This window comes from Meriones unguiculatus, chromosome 15 (assembly GCF_030254825.1).
Source record: "Meriones unguiculatus strain TT.TT164.6M chromosome 15, Bangor_MerUng_6.1, whole genome shotgun sequence".
NCBI lineage: Eukaryota > Metazoa > Chordata > Mammalia > Rodentia > Muridae > Meriones > Meriones unguiculatus.
Window position 1 is genome coordinate 36,901,734 of NC_083362.1, and position 24,324 is coordinate 36,926,057.

At 40.4% G+C, this 24,324-nt stretch overlaps 1 protein-coding gene across 1 annotated transcript in view; it reads right to left on the bottom strand.

Annotated features, from left to right (window-relative positions):
* The window catches only part of Stat4 (signal transducer and activator of transcription 4), a 97,358-nt gene that overhangs the window by 12,931 nt on the left and 60,103 nt on the right, over positions 1-24,324 (bottom strand). Inside the window, exons 6-14 of the mRNA XM_021643043.1 lie at positions 22,204-22,282; positions 19,740-19,825; positions 17,570-17,721; positions 15,640-15,798; positions 14,815-14,907; positions 11,623-11,682; positions 10,828-10,845; positions 10,603-10,696; positions 9,605-9,649 (exon numbers count right to left, since the gene is read on the bottom strand). Coding sequence (XP_021498718.1) covers positions 9,605-9,649; positions 10,603-10,696; positions 10,828-10,845; positions 11,623-11,682; positions 14,815-14,907; positions 15,640-15,798; positions 17,570-17,721; positions 19,740-19,825; positions 22,204-22,282 — 786 coding nt within the window. The remainder of the gene's footprint in view (positions 1-9,604; positions 9,650-10,602; positions 10,697-10,827; positions 10,846-11,622; positions 11,683-14,814; positions 14,908-15,639; positions 15,799-17,569; positions 17,722-19,739; positions 19,826-22,203; positions 22,283-24,324) is intronic.

Here is a 24,324-nt window from a genome sequence, read left to right on the forward strand (position 1 = left end):
ATTTCACTAGCTATGGGGTTGGAGGATATAGCCATGAAAGAAAAGGAAAAAAGAAACACACAGACTGACATGCTTGACCATATATATGAGGGATCTCTTTCTGATGGAAAGTTTAGGGCTACCTGAGTGACAGGCTCTTAATTAAATAAAAACTCAAGGAACCACTACATCCAGAAAAAATGAAAGCAATGCAAGAATAGGAATGTAATCATAGTATGCTACTTGACTCAGATGTTAAATTATATATAATTGTAATTACTTTATATAATATTATGAAAGTAGAGGGAAATTTATATGAAACAATATTTCCCATAAAAAGTTCATAATCTTTATATTCAGGAAAGAATTTAGGAATTTAATATGCAAAATTTAAAAACTCAAGGGATACAAGAATTACATTTACATCTCAAAAACATGAATTCAAGTGGGGGTTGAGGAGAGGGTGACTGAAGGAACTGCCGTTTTTTTTTCTCTGGCCATTTTTCTCTGATGACACCTGACAGTACTTTGCTATACCTCCAGCCAACAGAAGTGTCACCCATTGAGAAGCTTATTAGAAAAATGGGATGTTTAGCCCAGGCTTACAGAATCAGATTTTGCATTTTAACAAGAACTACAGGTAGGATTTGGGAAGCAATTATTCTTGATGTGGTCCATTAACATTTCATTTAGTCTCAAAAGGGAAGCGGGACATTTTGTGATAGAAAGCTTAAAGCATTTATAAAACAAGCCTAGGAACAAGTGAGCAGAAGTGGACTTGTCTAAATTAGAAAAGTCAGGTGGCTTCTGAGTGAAAGGGTCACCCTGGGAGAAATGGGGGACTAACAGGAGTGTCAGGGACAATTCTGATCCCATTGTATTAATTTTAAAATAATAGAAATTAGTCAAATATGATAATATGAATAAGACTGCATGAGAGAATACTAACAATGCAGAGGATGTTAAGTGCAGGATTCGGAAGTACAGAGTGAAAAAATCTCCTCGTGGGCTAGAAGATCATTGGCGCTTGTGTGCCCACATTGACTGACAGGAGCAGACTGGAGTCACTGCACTAGACTAGCAGAAAGTTATGTATAATAAAATGCTGCTTGTGGATCCCTTAGACAGCCACTAAAACCACGCCTAGTACATGAATACAGAAAGCCAATGTCCCTTGCCCACATAGCCTTCAAGTCCATTGTCCTTTTGGTTGAGCATAAGACAAAGTGTCTGGCTTCTATTAGGGCACGAAACTGCATCAAAACTGTATTTTTAGCTAAGAAAATACTTCACTAGCTCTGAGGACAGATGCTTCTACTGTGTACATCACCAAAATGACTATGGAACCCAGTTTTTCATTTTATGTTTATAAAGGGGTGATCTTTACTTTCTTATCCAGTTCATTGGTGGATAGGCATAAGAAAAATATTTGAGAGGCCTCCAGCAAGCATGCAAATGAAAACCCAATACCATTCTGTTTGAATATTTAGTAAGCATAAATCAAGTTAACAGACTGTTACAAGGCATCTATGCTTTGACACACATCCTTCACTTAACTTAGCTGACTAGTTCAGCACCTCAGAGTTCTACTTGAACACAGTGTTGTGGCTAACACATGGTCCTTCTGGTCCATTTCTCATGCCCCTTCTCTTCCATTTCTGTGAAGAACTCAAAAGACAATCATGGCTCTTAGGGGTTTTCTTATGCCTAGAAATGACCTTGGCTCTGAAGTTCTTTGTAGAGAAGGCTATAGTTGGAAGAAGGCCTTCTTGAATATGAGGTCCTAAAGTATTGTGACACAATAATACATAGACATTAGTCTCTGTCTCTAGCTCTTGGCACAGGATTTCTATGGCTTTTAGGAGAGCCCTTTGTTATTTTGTTTTTGAGATAGTGTCTCATCACCATATAGCCCAGGCTGACCTGGAACTCTCTATGTAGACCAAGTTGGTTTTTCACTCGTGGAGATCTGCATGCCTCTGCTTCCTACATGCTGGGGTTGAAAGTGTGGCCACTGCATTAGCCTCAGGGTTCCTTTGTTCAAATATTTGGTCTTTGACTTTGCTTCCTGACACAAATATGTTTCTTGAGTGGTCGGGAGATCTGACTCAGAATTCTTAATCCTTTGTGATTTCATGACAAGAGCATCTTTTGTTCTGATGAAGTGACTGATGGTTTCTGGATACACTTCCAGGATAGGGGCTAGATGCCAGGGTCAACTACCATACGATTCAAAGTTGACATTTCAGACCAGGCCCAAACCCTGAGGAGGGGAGAGGAGCTGGAGGTTTCATTATCCTCAGTGGCAATGATGTCATCAACTATGCCTACTTAACGCTTCTGTAAAAATGCCAAAGGACAAGATTTGAGAAGGTTCTCTCCGAATGGTATGAGGTTCCTGGAAGGTGGCGTGCTGCAGTCCTTCCCACATGACTCCTACATGGTTTACATATCATTGTTTCCTTCGTAATAGTCTCTGCGACACACTGGGGAATAGAAATATGTCTTTCCATGAGTTCTGTGGGTTTCCCCAGTAAATGAACTGAACCAGAGAAGGGGGTGTGGAAACCCTGACTTACTGCTTTTGTCCAGGAGCACAGACCACAGAAATGGGAAGTGTGCTTGACGAAGTAGAAAAGCCAACTTTCAAGTACCATCTCCCCCTCATTCTAGTCTGTAGCTTAATTTATATGACCAAGTGTGCATGTAAGAAATCACTATAGATATTTTCCTCAGGTTTTTTTAAAGTTGTGATATGTGTACACACACACACACACACATACACACACACCCCCAAACCACACATATATTTGGGAGGGAACAGGGTTAGGGACAATGAAGGGTAGAAGGGAGAGGGGAAATTATGTTATTACATTTTAGTTTAAAAAAGAGTATGGAAAGGAAGCTTCCACAAACAGAGCAACAGTGACAGTCAGGGTTGTCCACTAACTCTGAGAAAAATTTCATGCTTTAGGGTTTTGTTTTGTTTTAATCTTGATGATAAGAAGTCTTCTTGGTGGTTCTAACCAATTTCTTTTGTTTACATGAAATCCCCTTCATCCATTAGGTTGCACATTTACAACAAAATATAGCAGAGACCAATACTCAATACACGTGACTGGCTAAAAGAAGTTTGACAAAGGGACGTATCATCAGTTTCTGGTGCTTCCATGGCCATCTATTGACGCCCACATTACTTTGTCAGAGCAGTCCAAGCCAGAAACCATTCAGTCTTACAGTCTTGGGGTCTTCCTGTCGTAGATCTAGAATATTTTATAGAGATGAGGAACCTCTAAGGTCTGTCCTAGAGGCTGTCTGTCCTCGCCACCTGTGCCAGCTCGTCATGGTGTCTCATCACAGGTTAGAGTCATCTGACAGGAGGGAACCTCAATTGAGAAAATGCCTCCTAAGATCAGGCTGTAAAACATTTGTTCAGTTAGTGATCAATGGGGGAGGGCCCAGCAGGCTGAGCAAGCCATGAGGAGCAAGCCAGTAAGTAGCACCCCTCCATGGCCTCTGCATCTGCTCCTGCCTCCAGGTTCCTGCCCTCACTGCTTCTGATGGAGAACTGTTATAAGGAACAGTGAGTGAAATAAGCCCTTTCCTCCCTAGGTTGCTTTTGGTCATGGTGTCTTATCACAGCTAGAGTAACCCTAAGGTACCACCAGAGATAACTACAGATTTAAAATACAAGTATTTATAATATGTACATCATATGCTGAATATTACAGTTGGAGTGATTAGTACTTCTATAAAAATTCTATTGGATAATTAATAAGAAATTGGAAAATTGGCTAAATAACATGACTAGGGCTCTGCATAGCAGAAAATACACAAACTAATGAAAAGTATATCTAGATGCAGCATATTATTTTTCCTGTATATGTCTACTAGTATATCCTAGAAACCTAGACAATAAAATACTCAGACCCTCCAGTAAGAAGAAATTCTTGTTTTTTCCTTTGTACTTGCTTGTTTGATTGCTTGAGATGGGTGTCCTGTCGGCCTAGGCGGGCTTCAAACTTGCATGAGCTGAAGACTACCTTGAACTATGCTGTCTTCCAGCTTCATCCTTCCCCCTTCTGCATACTGAGAGTACAGGCCTGCACCACAATGCCAGCCGTTTTCTTTCTTTAATAAGCTATAACCTACATAACAGCACAGGAAAAACTGCAGCACTTGAGAAACAATCCTTTCAGCAAATATTTATGCAGCAGCTTAAAAGCAAAAATAAAAACAAAATTAAGGACTGGCTTTAGTGCTGGAAATAATGAGAAGTTGGGATAATGGTGCAATCATACTGGGGCCCATAGTCATGGGCTCATAGGAAATGAATGACTCCTTGGCCTGTACAATGTGGGTACCGAAGGAAGCTGCGCTCGAGAGAGTGGGTTTATAGGAAGAGGCTTACACGGCTTTCTCTCCTTAAGAAAGTGCTGCAGCCCCTCCATTCAGTTCAAAGAAAAACAGCTTGCTGTGAAATGCTGGGCTAGTTGGGTTGTGAGTAGGACTCTGTTTGAGAACACTGACCCGTGAAAGAACAGCTCTTTGGCTGGTTTGTGAAGTGAAACTCGTCACCCAGGCTTCACTAATAGCTTCTTCGTACGTCACAAGTTTCCACCATCTAGAATCACCAACACCTCGGTCTGTGGCTAAAACTCACTTATCAGTTAAGCCTGCTGACAAAGAGAGCTGGAGAGACTGCAATCCCAGCACCCTTCTGCAAAGAGTTTCCACGTTTCAGGAGTCTTCCTCTCTGTCTCCAGGTAGCTCTCTATTCAGTAAGGACCTGGGAGAAAGGTCATTTCCTGGGAATGCTTATTTTACACAATAGAGTGGTAGCTTCAGTGTGCTCACTTGAGTGATAATAGAATCAATAGAAGGAAAGATCTCCCGTGCTCATGGCTTGGCAGGATTAACATAGTAAAAATGGCCATCTTACCAAAAGCAATCTACAGATTCAATGCAATTCCCATCAAATTACCGACACAATTCTTTGCAGACCTTGAAAAAAAAAATTCTCACCTTCCTATGGAACAACAAGAAACCCAGAATTGCTAAAACAATTCTCTACAGTAAAAGATCTTCAGGAGGTATCTCCATCCCTGATCTCAAGCTGTACAACAGAGCAACAATACTAAAAACTGCATGGTACTGCCATAGAAACAGAATGGTGGATAAATGGAATCAGATAGAAGACCCTGAAATAAATCCACACACTTATGAACACCTGATTTTTTACAAAGATGCCAAAACCATTCAGTGCAAAAAAGACAGCATCTTCAACAAATGGTGCTGGTCTAACTGGATGTCTACATGTAGAAAAATGCAAATAGATTCATACTTATCACCCTGCACAAAACTAAAGTCCAAGTGGATCAAAGATCTCAACATAAAACCAGACACATTAATTCGGTTAGAAGAAAAAGTGAGGAAGATCCTTGAGCTCATTGGAACAGGAGACAACTTTCTGAACAGAACACCAACAGCACAGGCTCTAAGAGCAACAACCAATAAATGGGACCTCATGAAACTGAAAAGCTTCTGTAAAGCAAAGGACACTGTCGTCAGAACAAAACAACTGCCTACAGACTGGGAAAGGATCTTCACCAACCTTATAGCTGAAAGAGGACTAATATCAAGTATATATAAAAAACTCAAGAAGTTAAACAGCAACAAATCAAGTAATCCAATTTTAAAAAAATGGAGTACAGAGCTAAACAGAGAATTCTCAATAGAGGAATATCAAATGGCAGAGAAACACTTAAAGAAATGTTCAACATTCTTAGTCATAAGGGAAATGCAAATCAAAACGACCCTAAGATTTCACCTTATAACCATCAGAATGGCTAAGATCAAAAACTCAAGTGAAAGCACATGCTGGAGAGGTTGTGGAGAAAGGGGAACCCTCCTCCACTGTTGGTGGGAATGTAAACTTGTATAACCACTTTGGAAGTCAATCTGGCACTTCCTCAGACAACTAGGAATAGTGCTTCCCCATGATCCAGCCATACCACTCCTAGGCATATACCCCAAAGAGGTGCAAGTACACAATAAGGATATTTGCTCAACCATGTTTGTAACAGCCTTATTTGTAATAGCCTGAAGCTGGAAACAGCCCAGATGCCCCTCAGTGGAGGAATGGATACAGAAATTGTGGTACATCTACACAACGGAATATTACTCAGCAATAAAAAACAAGGAAATCATGAAATTTGCAGGTAAATGGTGGGATCTGGAAAAGATCATCCTTAGTGAGCTATCCCAGAAGCAGAAAGATGCACATGGTATATACTCACTCATACAGACGTATAATATAGGATAAACCTACTAAAATCGGTACACCTAAAGAAACTAATCAAGAGGGAGGACTCTTGCTAAAATGTTCAGTCTCTATCCAGAAAGGCAAAGAGGATGGACTTCAGAAGAAGGAGAAAAGAGGGAACAAGTCATGAGCCTGACACAGAGGACCTCTGAAAGGCTCTGCCCTGCAGACTATCAAAGCAGATGCTGAGACTTATAGCCAACCTTTGTGCAGCATGCAGGGAATCTTATGTAAGAAGTGGGAAACAGTAAGATCTGGAGAGGACAGGAACTCCACAAGGAGAGCAACAGAAACAAAAAAATCTGAGCACAGGGTCCTTCCTGAGACTGATGCTCCAACCAAGGACCATGCATGGGGATAACCTAAGACCCCTGCACAGATGTAGCCTATGGAAGTTCAGTATCCAAGTGGGTTCCATAGTAATGGGAACAGGGACTGTCTCTGACATGAACTGATTGGCCTGCTCTTTAATTACTTCCCCCTGAGGGGGGAGCAGCATTACCAGGCCACAAAAGAAGACACTGCAGCCACTCCTGATGAAACCTTATTGACTAGGATCAGAAGGAAGAAAAAAAAGTCCTCCCCTATCAGTGGACTTGGGGAGGAGGATGCGTCCAGAGGGGAGAGGAAAGGAGGGATTGGGATGGAAGGAGGAAGGGAACCACAGGAGGATACAAAGTGAATAAAGTGTAATTAATAAAGAATTTAAAAAAACCCCGAGGTTGTGTGTGTGTGTGTGTGTACCCAGCAGACAAAAAATAATTAACATTTCCTAAGGAAATGTTATGTTGATTTCCTTCTAGGCTTGGAAAGGAGTCTACGCTGAGACAGGCCCCATTTCTTAGCTAGCAGGCCATTTGTGAGGTGGGGTAGGAGGAGCAGGTGCTCTACCCTAGCAGAGATTGTCAGATCCCAAAGGGCTGCATCCCAGAAGAATGAGCAGTACCGGTTCCCGAGGTTTGACTTGGTCCTTGCCGTTAACTGCCTGTGCAAACTTGAGCAAGTTCAGCCCTGCTAACTTGGCTCTGTATGCCTCCCACTTAACAGTGCCATCACCAGAATATGCAGCACATAGCATCCACCAGGAGCAACTGCTAAATGACTTCTCAGCAGGGTATGCCTCCGGTGCTCTCAGATACACCTTAGCAGCCTTTGAAGCTTGAAAGTAAGGTCATGGTATCCTTGCTCCCTGGCTTCTTAAAATCTGTCCCTACAATCCTCGGCCCTGTGGCTTTATGAGCACCACCACCTTATGACAACTATTCCTTTTCCTCACGTTCCTTTGGTCATTTCTACTGACTGACCAAACCCCTGGTGGCTGGATCATTTTTCTCCACATGTTTCCTACCAGTCAACTCTTTTTATAACACAAAACAGCAGTTGAGCCTGTGCCTCGTTCTAAATGTACCTTGACACCATACTAAAATTCTATCAATAGGGGGAGCTCAAAGAATATCTTAGCCACAGTGGCCCTGCTTTAGCAAACTCGGAAAAATAAAAAAGAAACAAAGGCATTGTATGGCTGTATGATTTTGTTATCAACTGGAAAATAAGAGGACATAAATTCAAAGCAATATAGGCAGACATTACTAATAAGACAGTGCTTGGATTTTCTATAGAGGAAGATGATTTACTTAGCGTTCTGTCTCTAAGGAAACCCCAGTACAGATTTTTATTTCACGTTGATAAAGATGACAAGGTACTGCAGGAGTTGAGCTATTTAGATGTATTCCCATTGGATGTGTTTTGCTTAAGAAAAGTTCAGAATAATTGTGCCTTGTTCGTTCAGACTCGTAAATAACAACATTCAGGGATGTCAAGCTGAATGAAATATTACAACTGTGTTCAAAATTCCACTGAGATGTGCCGAATGAGCTTTTTTTATAACCTGTTTATAAGAGGAGCTCAGGAAACTTACAAGAATTCCTCTTACTTATTTCGACAGAACCCTCAAATGCAAAAGCTCCATTCATGCGGAATCTCTGGCAGGAAAGACTGGCTTGCCGCGCCGCCTTGAGCACTGGCTCCTCCAGGAAGAAGCCCAGCCAATCTCCCATAGGGCCATGGGATAGAATGATTTCTAAGGTACAGCTGGCAGAGTGAGGGGTCCACAGAGGGGACAGGAGTGGGCAGTGAGTCATGTGAGTGTGATAGAGTGCCACTTCTGCCTTTACAGCGTTCTTCCAAATGATTCAAACACCTTTGTCCCAAGGGTTGTGATAATAAAGCCACCAGGTGACCGAATCTGTCCAAACTAGCTTGCAACCAGTTTGCTGCTGGGCAACTACTTCGAATGTTCAGGTTCACCTCAGTAGCCTCTGAGCAGGCTGTGTGAAGTCCCTTATCTCTCAGAACATAAAAAAAGCAACGATTCTCTATCACATGATTATCTAAAGGTAACAGTTTCAGTCACTGTTGGGAACTGAACTCAAACTTATATTTCTTATATTCAAACTTGAAGATCAAAAATATAATGCCTAATTTCTAGGCCAACTCAGAAGATGGCCTTCATGGTCATATCTACCCCAGGATTGAGCAATTTGTGGACTGGAATGTGAGTGCTCAGGCTTGGACCAGTCTGTCCAATTCACTCAATGAAATACAAACCTTAGAGACCAAAGCAATTGATACAACACAGTAAAAGAATTATTTTTCAGGTATGATTTTTGGAACTTCAGACCTGTGGTAAAGTGAATGATCTTAAGATAGGTTACCATAATAAAGGGCTAATTTAAAATTAAAATGGCACTTCAATAAAACATAATGTAATGAAACTTTTTGTTGTTTTGTTTTTTCAAGACAGGGTTTTTCTGTGTAGCCCTGGCTGCCCTGAAACTCGATCTGTAAGACCAGGCTGGCCTCAAAGTCACAGAGATCCGCCTATCTCTGCCTCTGTACTGCTAGGATCAAATGGGTGCACCACCTCTGACACCCAGCTATCATGAAACAATTTTAATCATGTTCTCCAACAGGACTGGACATGATACAAAGCTGTTAGCCATTTGTAGCTTTGTCAACCCAAAGGTTATGAAACAATGTATGACCCATTTTTGAGGCTTAGATATGTAAACAGAAGATTAGACTGATAGAAGGTTAATGTTTTTGCTGAAGGATAGAATGAGTTATTTTCATTTTCCCCTTTAAATTTTTCCATATTGTCTGCAATGATCGAGCTTTATGTTTATAAACAGGAAAATACAGATTTGACTTAATGTAAAGTTAAGCAGTTTAAGAGCTTTGGGAAAATACTATAGTAAGATTGTTTCCTTGAAAAATTTCCCAAGATTTAATATTTCCTACCTCATTCCCTTTACTTCCAGCACTGGATTTCATCTCCTTCGGTTGCTTTGTGAAAGAAAATAACAGTGTTTAGATGGAGGATCATTATCAGTAACATACCAGCTCAGTTACACCTACTGCCATCACTTTCACAGTTGTAGTTTTGGCTTTAACAATAACTCATGTCATCTCACGCACTGCCTAGATCCAACAGAAGTTAAAGCTGAAAACCAAACTAACCCCCCCCCCAAATTATCAGATATTTGTTTTTTCATATAGATGTCTTTCTGCTAACCAGTTTTTGTTTCAGAAAGTGAACGCTTTGGGCTGATTCAATGGTGTCGAACATCCAGTGGGCACTGGGTAAGTGTTAATTAATAAAACAGAGAAATAGCCTGTTTCTGACAAGAAAATAAGGCCTCTGGAAATCTAAGAACTATGCAAGAGATATCTATAGACAGAGGTGGGAGAAGAGAAAGAGAGAGAGGAGAGGAGAGGAGAGAGAGAAAGAGAAGAGAGAGAAAACAAAAAGAGAACCTGGGTCAAGAGGAAGTGGTAAACAGAAGAAGCAACAGGATGGGGCAGAGATCCGCACGTTCTAACAACGACTGACCAGGCACAATGCACAGCAATGTGTTGGGACATCCCAAGAACAGCCTGAGCTGTTGTAAAATGAAAGTGCTTTCTGCCACACATGTGATTGGATACCACTTCTTGGGGGAATTTAAAAATGAAACCAGAACTGCTCTGCATGCTAAGGCATAGCTCTGAAGTTGTTAAGATCAGCATTAGCCAGTCACTGTGATCACTTGGCAGCTCTGCATTGCTGTTAAGGACTCATTGTCAGAGTTCTTGATCAATGTCTTTTCTACCTTTTCAGTTTTCAATGATGGCATACTTTGCTTGTCACTATGGTACTTATTGTCATGTAAGAAACACAACAAAATAATCCAAATTATACAGCCTGCTAGCAAAGCTTTAGGGGGAGGGATGTCTGTTTTGTCTTATTTGCTACTTACCAAATGTCTAAATTCCACTGAGAGGCTTCCATTGGAAGTTTCCTCGATGGACATGGCTTTGACATGAGTTCCACAAAGCACAAATCTTCTATTGCTAGAGAGAAAAATCTTTGCTTTAAAAAAATGTTTTGGGTCAACATATATTTAAAGTAATAGCAAAACAAAGCAAAAAAAAAAAAAAAAGAAAAACCAAAACAAAACAAAACTACAAAGTAAATACCTTACCTTAGAGTTGAAACATTCCTGTAAAGCCAAGAAGAGTCTTTAAAACAAGCTCTTTATTAGACCCAGTTTATTTCTAAAGCACTTTAAACAGTACCACAAGGAGCACTATCTAAATCTTCATAGTAAAAATTTAAAAATTAAAACTTAACAGAGTTTAGTTAAATGTTTGAACTTGAAATCAAGTATATAAAATACAGTGATATGTAAAATTAGAGAAATAAAATATAAAGAGTTCAGAATTACTATATAAAGATTAAAAAATTCCATTGTCTTATTTGGAATGAAATTAGAAAACTTACTTGTCAAGGGGAGTTAGTATGACTTGGAAAGGATAGGAGCTCCACAAGGACCAAATATATCTGGGCACAGGGTCTTTTCTGAGACTGACACTCAACCAAGGACCATGTATGGATATAACCTAGAACCTCTGCTCAGATGTAGCCTGTGGTAGCTCAGTAACCAATTGGTTTCCCATAGTAAGGGGAACAAGGACTGTTTCTGACAGGAACTCAATGGCAGGCTCTTTGACCTCCCCACCCCCCAGGGGAGGAGCGGTCCTGCTAGGCCACAGAGGAGGACTTTGCAGCCAGTCCTGAAGATACCTGATAAAACTGGGTCAGATGAAAGGGGAGGAGGTCCTCCCCAATTGGTGGACTTGGAAAGGGGCAGGGAGGAGATGAGGAAGGGAGGGTGGGATTGGGAGGGAATAAGGGAGCGGGATACAGCTGGGATACAGAGTTAATAAAATGTTACTAATAATAAAAAATAAATTAAATTAAAAAAAAGAAAACTTACTTGTCAATTGATGCTTTTACTTTCACCTGATAGTTTAGTTCTGGCAATTTTATTAGTAGTCTGGAAATAAACAGGAATAAGAACTCAAAGACAAAATTTTAAAAGTGCTAAAAGCTTTTTCTATATTTAAAAAATTAAATATATTTCTAGCATATACATATAAATAAAACTACATTATCTCCACCTCTATGCTAATATGCTTTAAAATGTAAAAACCTTCTTAGTTTTCTCTGTGGCTCCATACCATATATGGAGTCTATTAACATGACTCAATCTTTTCCTCATACTGCTGAAACAAATACTTAGCACAACTTAAATTAAGCACAACTAGATATTTTTGAGAATTTTTATGGTGAAAATATTGAGAAAGACCAAACATCTAAAATGAATATAGAAAATCCCAATTAAATTATATTTGTAAATTCAAGCATAGTAGTATATTTTCATAGCAGCAAACATGCTCATAACTAAAAAAAAAAAGACCTAACTATAAAGAAACAATTCAAGTACAGACAAGAATTCCTTTTTTAAAAAATTATTTTTCATTCACTTTACATCGTCTTTGTAGCCCCATCTCACTTTGCCTCCCAGTCCACCCTCCCTTCTTCTCCCTCCCCTACTCCTCAGAAAAGGGGAGCTCCCCTTTCTGTCCACCCCAGCTCCTCAAATTGCATCAGGACTGAGCCTGTCCTCTTCCCCTGTGGCCTGGCAAGGGAGCCCCACCAGGGGGAAGTGATCAAAAAACTGGCAGGAAAGTCTGTGTCAGATGCAGTGTCTGCTGTCCTTACTTGAGAGCCCACATGAAGCCTAAGCTGCCCATAGGCCATTGAATTCCTTTTGTATGTCAGCCCTTCTATTCTCTTATTCCCCTTCCCCCAAAATTCTAAAAGCAAGCCATGATGTGCTGATGTCTGTGTGTTCCTTGCAGCTGCAGACACATTCACTCATTCACTTATCCATTCCTGCATGCACACATGCATTCATGCCAAGCCTTACATATTCGCTCAACATACACTGATCTCCTCAAGGACGCTGAGATATAGATACCCAGGTATCTGAAACTCATGTAGCAAAGATTGGCTAAGGGAGAAAGGAGAGCATGGCTATGTGTAAAAAAGAAAAAAAAATCCAGCTAAGCAGCTAAGATTTGCATAATGTGGAGGCAATGCGTTAGAGAAACAAAACCACAGCTCATCAATGGACCAAGGGAAGCTGTGCACACAGTGAAGCAAAGGGTCCTTAACTGTCCTGTGTGAAGCACAAAGTTGGCTGCAGGGTGGAGTGTGTTAGGTATGAGATGAGGAGTAGAGGGTGTATGGTCTCAGGAGTATGGACATAGATTTTTCTTCTCCATCTTCCTTCTTATTCTGCTCCAGAAAGGATTCAATCCATTGTAAGGCTAGAGGCCAGAGCAGTTCTCAACCTGTGGGTTACAATCCCTTTGCGGGTCACATATCGGGTATATTTACAGTATATTTACAGTTCATAACAGTAGCAAAATTACAGATATGAAGCATTAAAAAATAAATTTATGGTTGGAGGTCACAGCCCTCATGAGGAGCTGAATTGAAGTGTCGCAGCATGAGGAAGGCTGAGAACCTAGACTCTCCGTGTCACCCTCCCTTTGAAGCAGGAGAGCACAATGCTATGGTAGAGAGAAGCTTGAGAGGCTAAACCCTGCATGACCTAGCAAGAGAGAGGGTACAAGGTTCAGGGTGAAAGATGAGGACCCAGCAGCCAAGTCGAAGAGGCAGACAGGGTACACACCCCAGGACACTGACCTGTGCTACACATCATTTCAAACAAGTGCAAGTGCTCCCTGCTCAGGGACCTTTTCCACTCAGAGTCTGGTGAGACAATCCTTACTATCTCCTCTTTTTTTCATAGAGCATTTTCCACTTCTTGTCTCCTACATGATGTCTCAAGTCAAAGTAGGGTATCCACCCTCTCTCCATCCTCTATTGTCCTTGCTATTGTCTCTCTGTATGGGCTCTGTGCAGGTACTGACATGAGGACTAAACAATATTTGAGAAGAATGAACCTTTAAAAAGGAACCTGGCCAATCCCCTCTGTTTCTGTTCTTGCATCATGGTGCAAAATTTATGAAAAGAAATTAACTGAGAGCTTTAGTTAGGGGTGTTAAAAATGCAGACTGAAAAGCATCTTGCTGTTAACAATTGGGTTCCAGGGCTGCTACTTGATCAAGAATCCTGCCATAGGCTGGAGAGATGGCTCAGAGGTTAAGAGCACTGCTTGCTCTTCCAGAGGTCCTGAGTTCAATTCCCAGCAACCACATGGTGGCTCACCACCATCTATAATGAGATCTGGTGCTCTCTTCTGGAGCTCAGGTGTACATGCATGCAGAACACTGTATATATAAAAAAAGAAAAGAAAAGAAAAAGAATCCTGTCATAGAACCTTCAACTGTTCTCATCCAAGGAACCAATAAAGACTTCTTCATTTGCCCAGCCTTCCAGAGGTGGCCTGGTGATGAGGAATGTGTAGCTTTGGGCCTGGATTTAAAAAAAAAAATCTTTGAAAGTGAGACTGAAACACACTGCCTAAAGTTTACTAAGGAAAAACCTAAATTTTGATTGTTTGTGCTGATACAAGAATATCAATAATACAACAAAAGCACAGTTGAAATCATACAAAACGCACATGTCTCTAAATCAGGTACTCATTGAGGATATACTGAAAACTGAAGTGTTAGGAGTTTTTGTGGACAACTCAATAATCCATTTTCTGGGTTATCACAGGGAAAGAAAGTGCCGCACCTTTCCTGGATGTGCAAAGCCTTCCACAGTCTGCCTGCCCCCATCCCCATCTATTTCTTCCTGCTCCACTCTTGCAAAACACACTCAAAGCCATTCTCGAAGTTCACTCTCCTGCACGCCTGTCCTTCTGTCTTTCCAGTCTTTTCTCAAGTTAACCTTTTCGGCAGTTAATCCCAGAGTGCCTGATATTATGATTGCACACTTTCATGCTAATATCCCTCCTGTCCTCGTTAATATCCCACGTTGTCATGCTCTTGGCAAGCCAGCTCTCATCATACCATTTCTGCAGGGATTTGGCAAAGTTCATCACTGGGCTCCCTGCAGGTGCTCGATGGAGATCAGCTGCATGTATGGTGCCTTAATTAGCAGTGGCTAAAGTGCCACAGATACAAAGCAACGGACGAGTTCTGCCTACCTCAGTTTTACAGTGAACTGAATGAGGGTTTTAAGTACCATCGGCCTCTGAGGGTGTGTTGGCATGCATGGCTGGCGCTCAACCACAAATGAGCTAGATGAAAAGGAAATACCATAGGACAACATTAAAAATATTGACAGGGCAAACCACAGAGAAACAGGATGCTGTTTTCCTGTAAAGTCCAAACTCTCTGCACCTAGAAGATGCTGAAACCCTACTCCACTCCAATCTTCCCAAATCATTACTATAAAATAATAGAAAAAAATGGCTGAAAACCATCCCTATTTATTTATTTATTTATCTATCATTTATTTATTTTGGCTTTTTGAGATAGGGTTTCTCTGTGTAGCCCTGGCTGTCCTGGAACTTGCTCTGAAGACCAGGCTAGCCTTAAACTCACAGAGATCCACCTGCCTCTGCCTCCAGTGTGCACCATCACTGCCCAGCTAACAATAGTAATTCTTACTTGCCATAATGGACTCAGTAAAGGCCCATGCTCATATAACAAAAGAGACACAATTTTATGCCACTTTGGATGGAATGTTGGGACTTCTGGTGAGTATTGTAATTTTTTCTTCAGTGAGCTTACACAAAGTGCTCCCTACCCTCAGACTGTTTGGGTGTGCATTCAGGAAGAGGTCTGTATTCTTCTCTAACATGTGAAAACTGAGTGGAGGATGGAAAACTGAGTCATCTGTGGGAGAAGAGTTGGTATTAAGAAGCAAAGATGAGCATGTGGCTATGGAACTCTCTGGGGCTTCTGTCACTGTGTCCTGGGCAGCATGCTTAGCCGAGGAAGGGCTGTAGTCATGGTGACTCACTTACTTCTTGAAAAGGTTGTAGATGAGGAAGGTGGCTCTCTCCAGCAGCTGAGCTCGTTGAGTGGGGATGGGATCCCCTTCGTATGTCATCTTGCTAGATTGTTCTTCTAATTTCTCCAGCTGCCGTTTGAGTTGAAAAAGACTTTCTGCCAGTAGGGTAAAGCTATTGAACAGTAAATGATAGTGGTTTTCCCCCCATTTAGTGATCAAGCAAGTTTAACAACTGATCATATTTCATAAATAATAAATGATTAAGTGATTTTTAAATTAACTAAACAAATTACTTAATTCCAATTATGATTACTGACAATTCTTTACTTTTTCCTAACCCTTTTCTTCTTGAATATGTATCGTGTTAACTGTTTTTTAATTTGTACTTTCAATTTGCAGACAACCTTTATGAAATACTGTCAACATCTGGAAACAAATCCCTTTTAATTGGCCTTTGCATCCTCTTAAGTATGCATATTAAGAATATGGCTTCTACTGAAAATTAGAGACAGACCAATTTAAAATATAGAGTATAGGTCAGGAAGAATGTTGTGCATAAAATCCACCTCCTCCCCACTGTACACATTTCCAGTTTCTGAGTGTTAATGGAAAGTGACTGAGTCATCCTGGCAGAGGCTACAGGGTTTGGGAATGCATGCTTCTGATAAGAGTGGGATTCTCGTTATGTGCTGCTCTTTCCTTAGAAATGGAGGCGAGGATTAGGTCAGCATAGAGAAGAATAAGAAAGACTGAAACGGGAGAGGAAGGGGTCTGCAGCTAGAGAAGCAGAGCCCCGGTGCCTGCAGGAACTCCTCTCTCCAGTACAGGAAGGGATTGGGGTGGGAGGAGCTGCCGCCCCTCTGGTTTCCTGGCATGCACCATCATTTTTGTTGCTTGTCTGGTTCTCACAGCAGAGCACTTTGGGGTTAGAGACTTGAGGAAATTGAATATGTTGTAAAATAACCCCAAGTCTTTACTTCACTGGAGAAGCAAGCCTCACCAAGCAGAGGTACAACAAGCCTCCATTTTTTTTTTTTTACTTACCTCCTAGAAAACAATTTTGAATTTTAACTGAACAGTTTTGTTTCTCTTTGTGGTTCTCAACTGCTCTCTCAGCGAGATAATTTTATTTTGTAGTTATGAGTCAGAAAACCTTATCAGGAATTTTATCCTTTAATGTAAAGAGATAGTGTTTACATTTAACAGCATGTCTGCATAGGAAGCAGGGCTGCCTTATACTGACTGTTGGAGAATTTTTGTCACTTGTTATTGTGTTATAGTTTTGTATAGAGTCTTATTGGGTAGAGCAGGGTGGGCGTGGAACCTGTATGACTCTCTTGAGATGGCGGGAGTGTGTTACCATGCCTAGCTGAACTTACTTTCTAACATTGCATATATTTGTAGTTCTATACATGATGTTTTGCTATGTTCATGTAGTGAAGGATGGCCAAATCAGAACTAAAAGGTATGCACTGTGTTACACAACCTTCTTTTTTGTAAGAAGGTCATCATAATGTATGGTAGATTTCCTAAACTTATTCTTCTTTCCAACTGAATTTTGCATCCTTGACCATCATCTTTAACAAAATGAATGGGTTTGAAATCATAAAACTAAATATTTAACTCATACCATAAGACACACATCTTAAAAAGTTATTTTTAAGATTTTTGAAGTTAATGTTTATTATATCTTTAAAGACAATGTGTTGTAGGTTTCAAAAAAATCATTTTTGTCTTTTACGCTGTCACGTTTGCTTATTGAGCAATTCTTACACATGGGAAGTGCTTCGTTTTTTCCCCAAGGAGGGAAGCCAAGCACACTGAGCAGTGGAAACCCCATGCTCAGTCATTCCCAGCTCAGTGTAAACTGCTCCGGCCACACTGAGCACACGGCAGCCTGCACTTCCTGTGGTTTTCACAAGAAACTAAAGGCAGTGACTTACCAGTTCTGAAGCTGATCCAGCCCGCTGTGGAGCGGACCGCCGATGCAGGCAATCTGCTGCCGCCTCTTCCAGTCCTGCAGCTCCTCTATCAGCATGCTGTTCATTAGCAGGTCCGACTCATTCACTATTTGTGTCATCTTACTGAGCGCTTCCTGAAAACAGACGGCAGGTGAAGAGTTCCCCAGAATACCAGGTTACGTGTCTGCTTCCAAAACACACTGGTCTGAGAGATGGAGGCTTGCTTAAATTTGACCAAATATTTGATAGTTCTTTTTCTTTTTTTATTTTTTTCTTTATTATAGCCAAACTTTGGGCAGAGTGCAGGGAATCTTATAGAAAAGGGGGGAGATAGAAAGACCTGGAGGGGACAGGAGCTCCACAAGGAGAGCAACAGAGCCAAAAAATCTGGGCCCAGGGGACCCTGCTGAGACTGACTCTCCAACCGAGGACCATGCATGGAGAGGACCTAGACCCTCTGCTCAGATGTAGCCCATGGACAGCTCAGTCTCCATGTGGGTTCCTAGTAAGGGGAGCAGGGCCAGTCACTGGCATGAAGTCTGTTGCCTGCTCTTTTATCACCTTCCTCTGGCAAGGTAGTCTTACTAGGCCACAGAGAAAGAGGATCCAGACAGTCCTGTGAGACCTGATAGGCTAGGGTCAGATAGTAGGGGAGGACAACCTCTCCTATCAGTGGACCAGGGGAAGGACATGGGGAGGGGGTAAAGGAAGGGAGGGTGGGACTGGAACGAGATGAGGGAGAGGGCTATAAAGTGATATAAGGTGAATAAATTGATAGTGCCTTTTCAAACCATAAAGTCATCACAATAATACCATGAGAACTGTGGCCACAGCTTGACACCCCTGTGTTTCAGTCTAAATGTGTCCAATGGGAACTTCTGTGTCAATATTGAATCTTACTGTCCTAAGCCATGTGGAGGCCATTTAGAACAGTTGTTTATTTTCCTTATTTATACACGTGCTGGCGTTGTTCCTGCATGTGTGTCTGCGCGATGTGCACGCAGTGCCTACAGGAGTCATAAGAGGTGATGGACCCCCTAGGTGGGAGTCTCCGTTGGTTGTGAGGCACCATGAGGGTCCTGGGAATGGAAGCTGTGTCCTCAGCTGTTGATCTTGATCCCTGGAGCCATTGCTCCAAGGCCTGTTTCTACTTTTTTAATGAATATGATTATCCAGGTCTTTCTGTGTCACTTTTCCTTTAGCTTTTCTTTGTGTTTAAGGAGGCAGAGTGAAGTATAACTTTCATAAGCGTAGGGATTGGGAGACAGGAGTTTCTCTTTGGGTTTTGTGAATTTGGACAAAGCATTTAACCTTGTTATAACTTAGACTTCTTATATATAATAGAGTTGATGAGCTGAATTATTTTTCATGCTTTCTCTCTTTCGAATTTCTCAAGCAAAATAAGATGGTACAGGCAAAATGTAAAACAAATTATCCACAAAAACCTTAAATTTTAAGCTCGGACTAATTGCTTACATACTTGCAATCTTATGTATACTTAATTATATTTGTAGTCAATGTAAGGTAAAAATAAACTTATTTGGGTTCATATGAGTTTATTCACCAAAAGCGGATCTTTTAGAAATGAGTTACTGATTCAATAACTATTGGTTAAATAATAGTTGCATTTATTTTTGAAGACAGGTAGAGAATTGAAATAGGAATATTTATTCTCTTGAAAATATTTCATTAAGCCAAAAAAAAAATGCACGGTTGCCAATGAGCTATTCTTAGGTCTGAGAGATTTCATGAATAGGACAATATTTAACAATGTCATTCTCAAAACAATATAGAACACTTGTTTTCCCAATACAGTTTTAAGTCACTAAGTAAATTTTAATTATAAATGTGTCGTGTTACCCACTTCAGAAATTTAAGCACCCATGTCTGAAATGGTGAAGAATAAAGCTTGGGCTCAGCCTCCACCCTAAGGTGATAATCCAACAGCCCGTGTGTCACACACACAAGGGCAGGAGGGCCCGAGGCGGGGTGGGCTGTGATTTCAGAATCATGGAAGACAATTCCTGGAAAAACTGCCATTTTTCATTGAGCATAAATGAACTGATAAAATCTGAGGCCTTGGTTCCTCTCAGTAAGATGAGGTTTAGGAAAAGAAAGTCAGGCAAATGGCAAACTCAAATTCTCTACTGACCTTTCTCTTGAAGTCCAGGCTATTAAGCATCTCTTGCAGAGTCAACACTTCCTGGTTTACCAGGACACTATTCTTATCAACATGATCTGAAAAGTGAAGGAAATGAGATGCAGAATCATCTCTAGGGCAAAGCTTTCTATTCCCCAAAGTCAAGTCCACTTAATCTACCCCCAGACAATCCCTGGACAGGACCAGGGGCCAAGACTGTAAGAAACAAATGGGCTCCTGGTGTTGTGTATGGACATCCAATCCAAGAGTTTTCTCATTCTGCTGGGAAGAGTTCCAGCCAAGCATTCGCAAGAGATGGTTTATCTATGTACAGGCAGACACAAGGGGATGCTCTTCCCAGGGCGTTCATTTTTCTTGGTGGTGGATAAAGGAAGGTTTGGTAATAGCCTTGGCTTGTTTTAATAGGGAAAGGAGCCTCCTTTGTGCTCGTGATTAAGTCATTTGACCCATTTTCGTGTCTGATAATTGCGACAGGCTGTCACACAACTCAGGCCAGTGTTACACTGGTTGTTCTTGATCCCTAGGATGTTCTTGAACCCTAGCTCTTCTTCTCACCTCCACCTCCTAAGCACTCGGTTACAGGTGCAAGCCACCACACCTGGTTTTAAATTCTTCCTGGTGCACATGAAAGCCGAAAAATACTGAGGTAACTTAGATAATAAAATGCCACATTCAAAACAGTTTTATTGTTTAGTATGGCTTGTTATATTGTAATCCTTAAACTTTATAGTTTACATGGAAATTGGAAAAAGTCTGTCTTCAATGACACTGGATGAAGTATACAGTTTCCACATTTTCCTAAGATTATTGCTCCCTTTGGTAAGTGATTAAACCTAAGTTGTACTATTTCTTCTAAAGAGAAAAATTGTACATTTAAATAACCATGAACGTTGAATATTTCATACCAGTCATGACATCCTTAAAATGACAGGAGAATGAAAAACATCTTTTTCAGAAAAATTAAGCATTTGATAACAATCACCCATACTGCCTTCAAGGTATGTGTTAACATTTTAATAAAGGAAATTCTGTAAAACAGACATTTTTATTTGCTTTGTTTAAAAAATATTTTGAAATAAAAATTTCAAAATAATTAAAATTGTAAAAATATTACAGGGTTCCCATCTTTTCTTGTTCTGATGATTTGAATTAGAATGACCCCCATAGGCTCATATGCTTGAATGCTTGGTTCCCAGTTAGTGGAACTGTTTGGGAAGGATTTGAGTGGGTGTGGCCTGGTTAGAAGAAGTGTGTCACTGGGGATGGGCTTTGAGGTTTCAAACGCTCAAGCCAGCCCCAGGGTCTCTCTCTGTATGGATCAGGAAGTAGCTCTCAGCTACCGTTCCAGCACCTGCCATGCTGTCATGATGATAATGGACTAACCTTCTGAAACTGTAAGCAAGCCCTCAATGAAATGCTGTCTTCTAAAAGTTGCCTTTGCCATCCTCTTTACAACAATGGAAAAGTAAATAAGATACCTATTGTTCTTTATTGTCTGATGCAAGCAGAGCACCATGATTAAAACCATCAAGTCTATGCTGACGTAGTCCCATCAACAATCTAATAGGACCGATTAGAATTTCAACAATTATTCAGTACTTGCAGCATAGTTAGATTGTCAACCCGCTATGCTATTTCTTATACATCTCAGGTTTTATATTTTCATTTTTTCCATCCACTTATTAAAAATTATCTAACTGTAAACAATATTTAAGTACACAGAGTCAAATAAATTCAGCATGTTTGTATTTTGATAATTGTATCCAATTATTAAATTTGTTTTATAAATACTGAATATAAAACTTTAAAATTCCATATGTAAGAATATATATACAATGTCTAATTCCTTGGAAGATAAATTCATAGATGCATGTTCTGTAACGATGTAGAGAAAATTGAAGACATTTCAACCATGCTTATGGGTAGATTGTGAGATTTAATGTTATTTTTAATACTTTTGCCTATTTTCCAAATCTTCCATGAAGTATATTTCTACTTAATCATCTTTTGAAAATTATAAGATCTTATTCTAATATCAGTAACTTCCTGACTGTATTAGGTGGTTATTTTTATTTTCGTTAATTGTATTTGGTTTTTCGTTTGAAGTTCTGGCCTCACAAGTATTGAGACATGTGCCACCAAACCAAGCCCCAAGATCCCTTAGGATATTCTTACTGGGGGAAATGCATGTTGCACTGGGTATCACTTCTCAGGTAACTTGTAATTTGCTTTGAATTGGTTGGTAAATAAATACATGTATATGACTTACACGGAATGAAGGAGAAAGCAAAACCAGAAATAATCTTTGCCTGCCTCCCTCAAAAACAAAACTGGTGGGAGGACTCCCATAAAGAGAAGCAAATGTGCTTGCACCTCAATTCTTACCATGAAGAACTCTAATAATTATGCTGCTTTTGTGTCCCTATGTAGAGTTACAGACAAAACAATAACTTACCCATTGTCTGAATTGTTTTATACCTGTAGTCAAATTCATCTTGCAGATCTTCTAAGTATTTTGTGTCTTGTTCTGTCATCTTTATACAAAAGAAAACATGCTCAAAAGAGAGTATCAAAGTGTGTTGCAATGTTTAAGCATGCCACAGAAACATCCTGTGTACCTCTAAACTCTATCCTGGGGTTCCAGTCTCCAGCACCAGCAGCTTCCAGGGACTCTTGGGAGCCTACGCCTCTGAGAGTTAATCCATAGGAAGGCTGCACTCGGTGGGAGGCCAGGCTAAAGCTCCTCTTTCAGCTTAAAAATATTGATTTTATGTTTATGAATACCATGTGTGTGTGCAGTTTCTGGGGAGGCTGGAAGAGGACATCGGATCCCCTGTAACTGGAATGACAGACAGTTGTGAGTTACCATGTGTGTGCTAGGAACCAAATACTGGTCCTCTGCAAGAGTAGCAAGTGCTCTTAACCACTGAGCTACCAACTTTTTTCTTTCTGCTTAGGAAATCTTTCAGGATGTTTTTTCTCATTTCTCAATTAATTGCAAGAGCTGCTAATCATATAACTCCATTTTCTGGAGAAAACAGCCCCCTTGTCCTCTTGAGTTGTTCTGCTTATCTCTGTACTACTATATAGCAATTAGAGATGCACAGTTCATGACAATTTTGCCTAAAATAGTTTTCTTTCTACTTCTTAAATATTGTCTGTAATTTTTAATTTGTCTTTGACTTTTTTACTTTTCTTTTCTCCAAACCCATTAATGTTTCCTTTTCAGTCAAAATAGTCAATGTTGAGCTTTTGAATATCGGCTTTTCACATATTATCTCATCCAGTCCTCTCACTACTCATAAGTATATCAGTTCTTGCTTTTTAAAGGTAAACAGAGGCTTAGCAATTTTAAGTGGGTGATGCGTTTGTGGAGGAGGGAAAGAAGAAAGGGAAAAGAGGAGGAGAGAAAGAGAGAAGGGGAAAGAAAATAATAGAGAAAAAAGTAGGGAGGGAGGAATGGAGAAAGAAAAGGATATAGCCACATTTATTTCATAAAGTTCTTGTCAGGTCATATGAGTTATAGTGCTTAAAACATTATCTATTATCAAGTATGTGCTTTGTCAACACTAATTATGGTTACTTTTTCCCTCCCTGTTTGTTATCTCATGCTCCTGACATTTTTAAATCTTAGAAAAGAACAGGTATTAGCTACTGACTAGGCAGCATGCTGGCTACCTGATAATAGCACCTACAACATTTCAGCAAATTCATCAGGGCCTGAAACTTACATGCATTTTCTTCTTGGCAACCTGCCACAAAATCATTTCCATTTTTCATTTAAGAAAATTGAGGTTCATAGACACATGGGAGTAAGCACTGAGGCAAGAACTCTGAGCCGGCTAGATCTAGCTTAGCTTCAAACTCTGGCTGCTCTTCACTCCACTTCAACACACTTGCAGCGTTTCACTTAAATGTTAAATTTCTCAAGAACAAAGACTGACAAAAATCTATAGGCTACTAAAAGACAGGGTACTCACATACCTGGGAGAAATGTGACAAAATCAAATATAGTTTGAAAGCAAAAATACACTGTTTTGACCTCAGAATTAAGAGATGATTTCACAGTCATCTAACCAAAAAGCTAAATAAATAAAAAGTACATTAAGCCATGACTTTAAAAGAAAATCAACGATAAACTGATTAAAAGGTTTCAGATACTGTCATCAGTTATAGTAGATTTCTTGCAAGAAAAATAATAATTTTCAAAAGCTCTCATGGTGGTCAGAAATGTTTTTGTGAATGCTACATTCCAGAACACTTTAGAGAGATGGGGGTTGTGGCCTAGTGGGCAAAGCACACTGATGAACAGCCACTGCTCTGCCTATCAGTTGTGTCTGAAGACCTGCAATCAGACTTAGACGGGGCACAGAGATCTAGCCAGGCTGTGTTCTTAGGAAGGACTTGCTGCATAGGGATAGGTGGGAAGCGAGATGAGCAAGCACATGGTCTCTACTGGGGTTTAGCTTTGATCCCATAAGGAACCCAGAAGCATCGCCTGCCCCACAGAGTTAACATCAGCTGAGCTCAGGGCCTGCTGTTTCCTCTCAGGCTGTGTCCCTCACTTCGGGTCTGA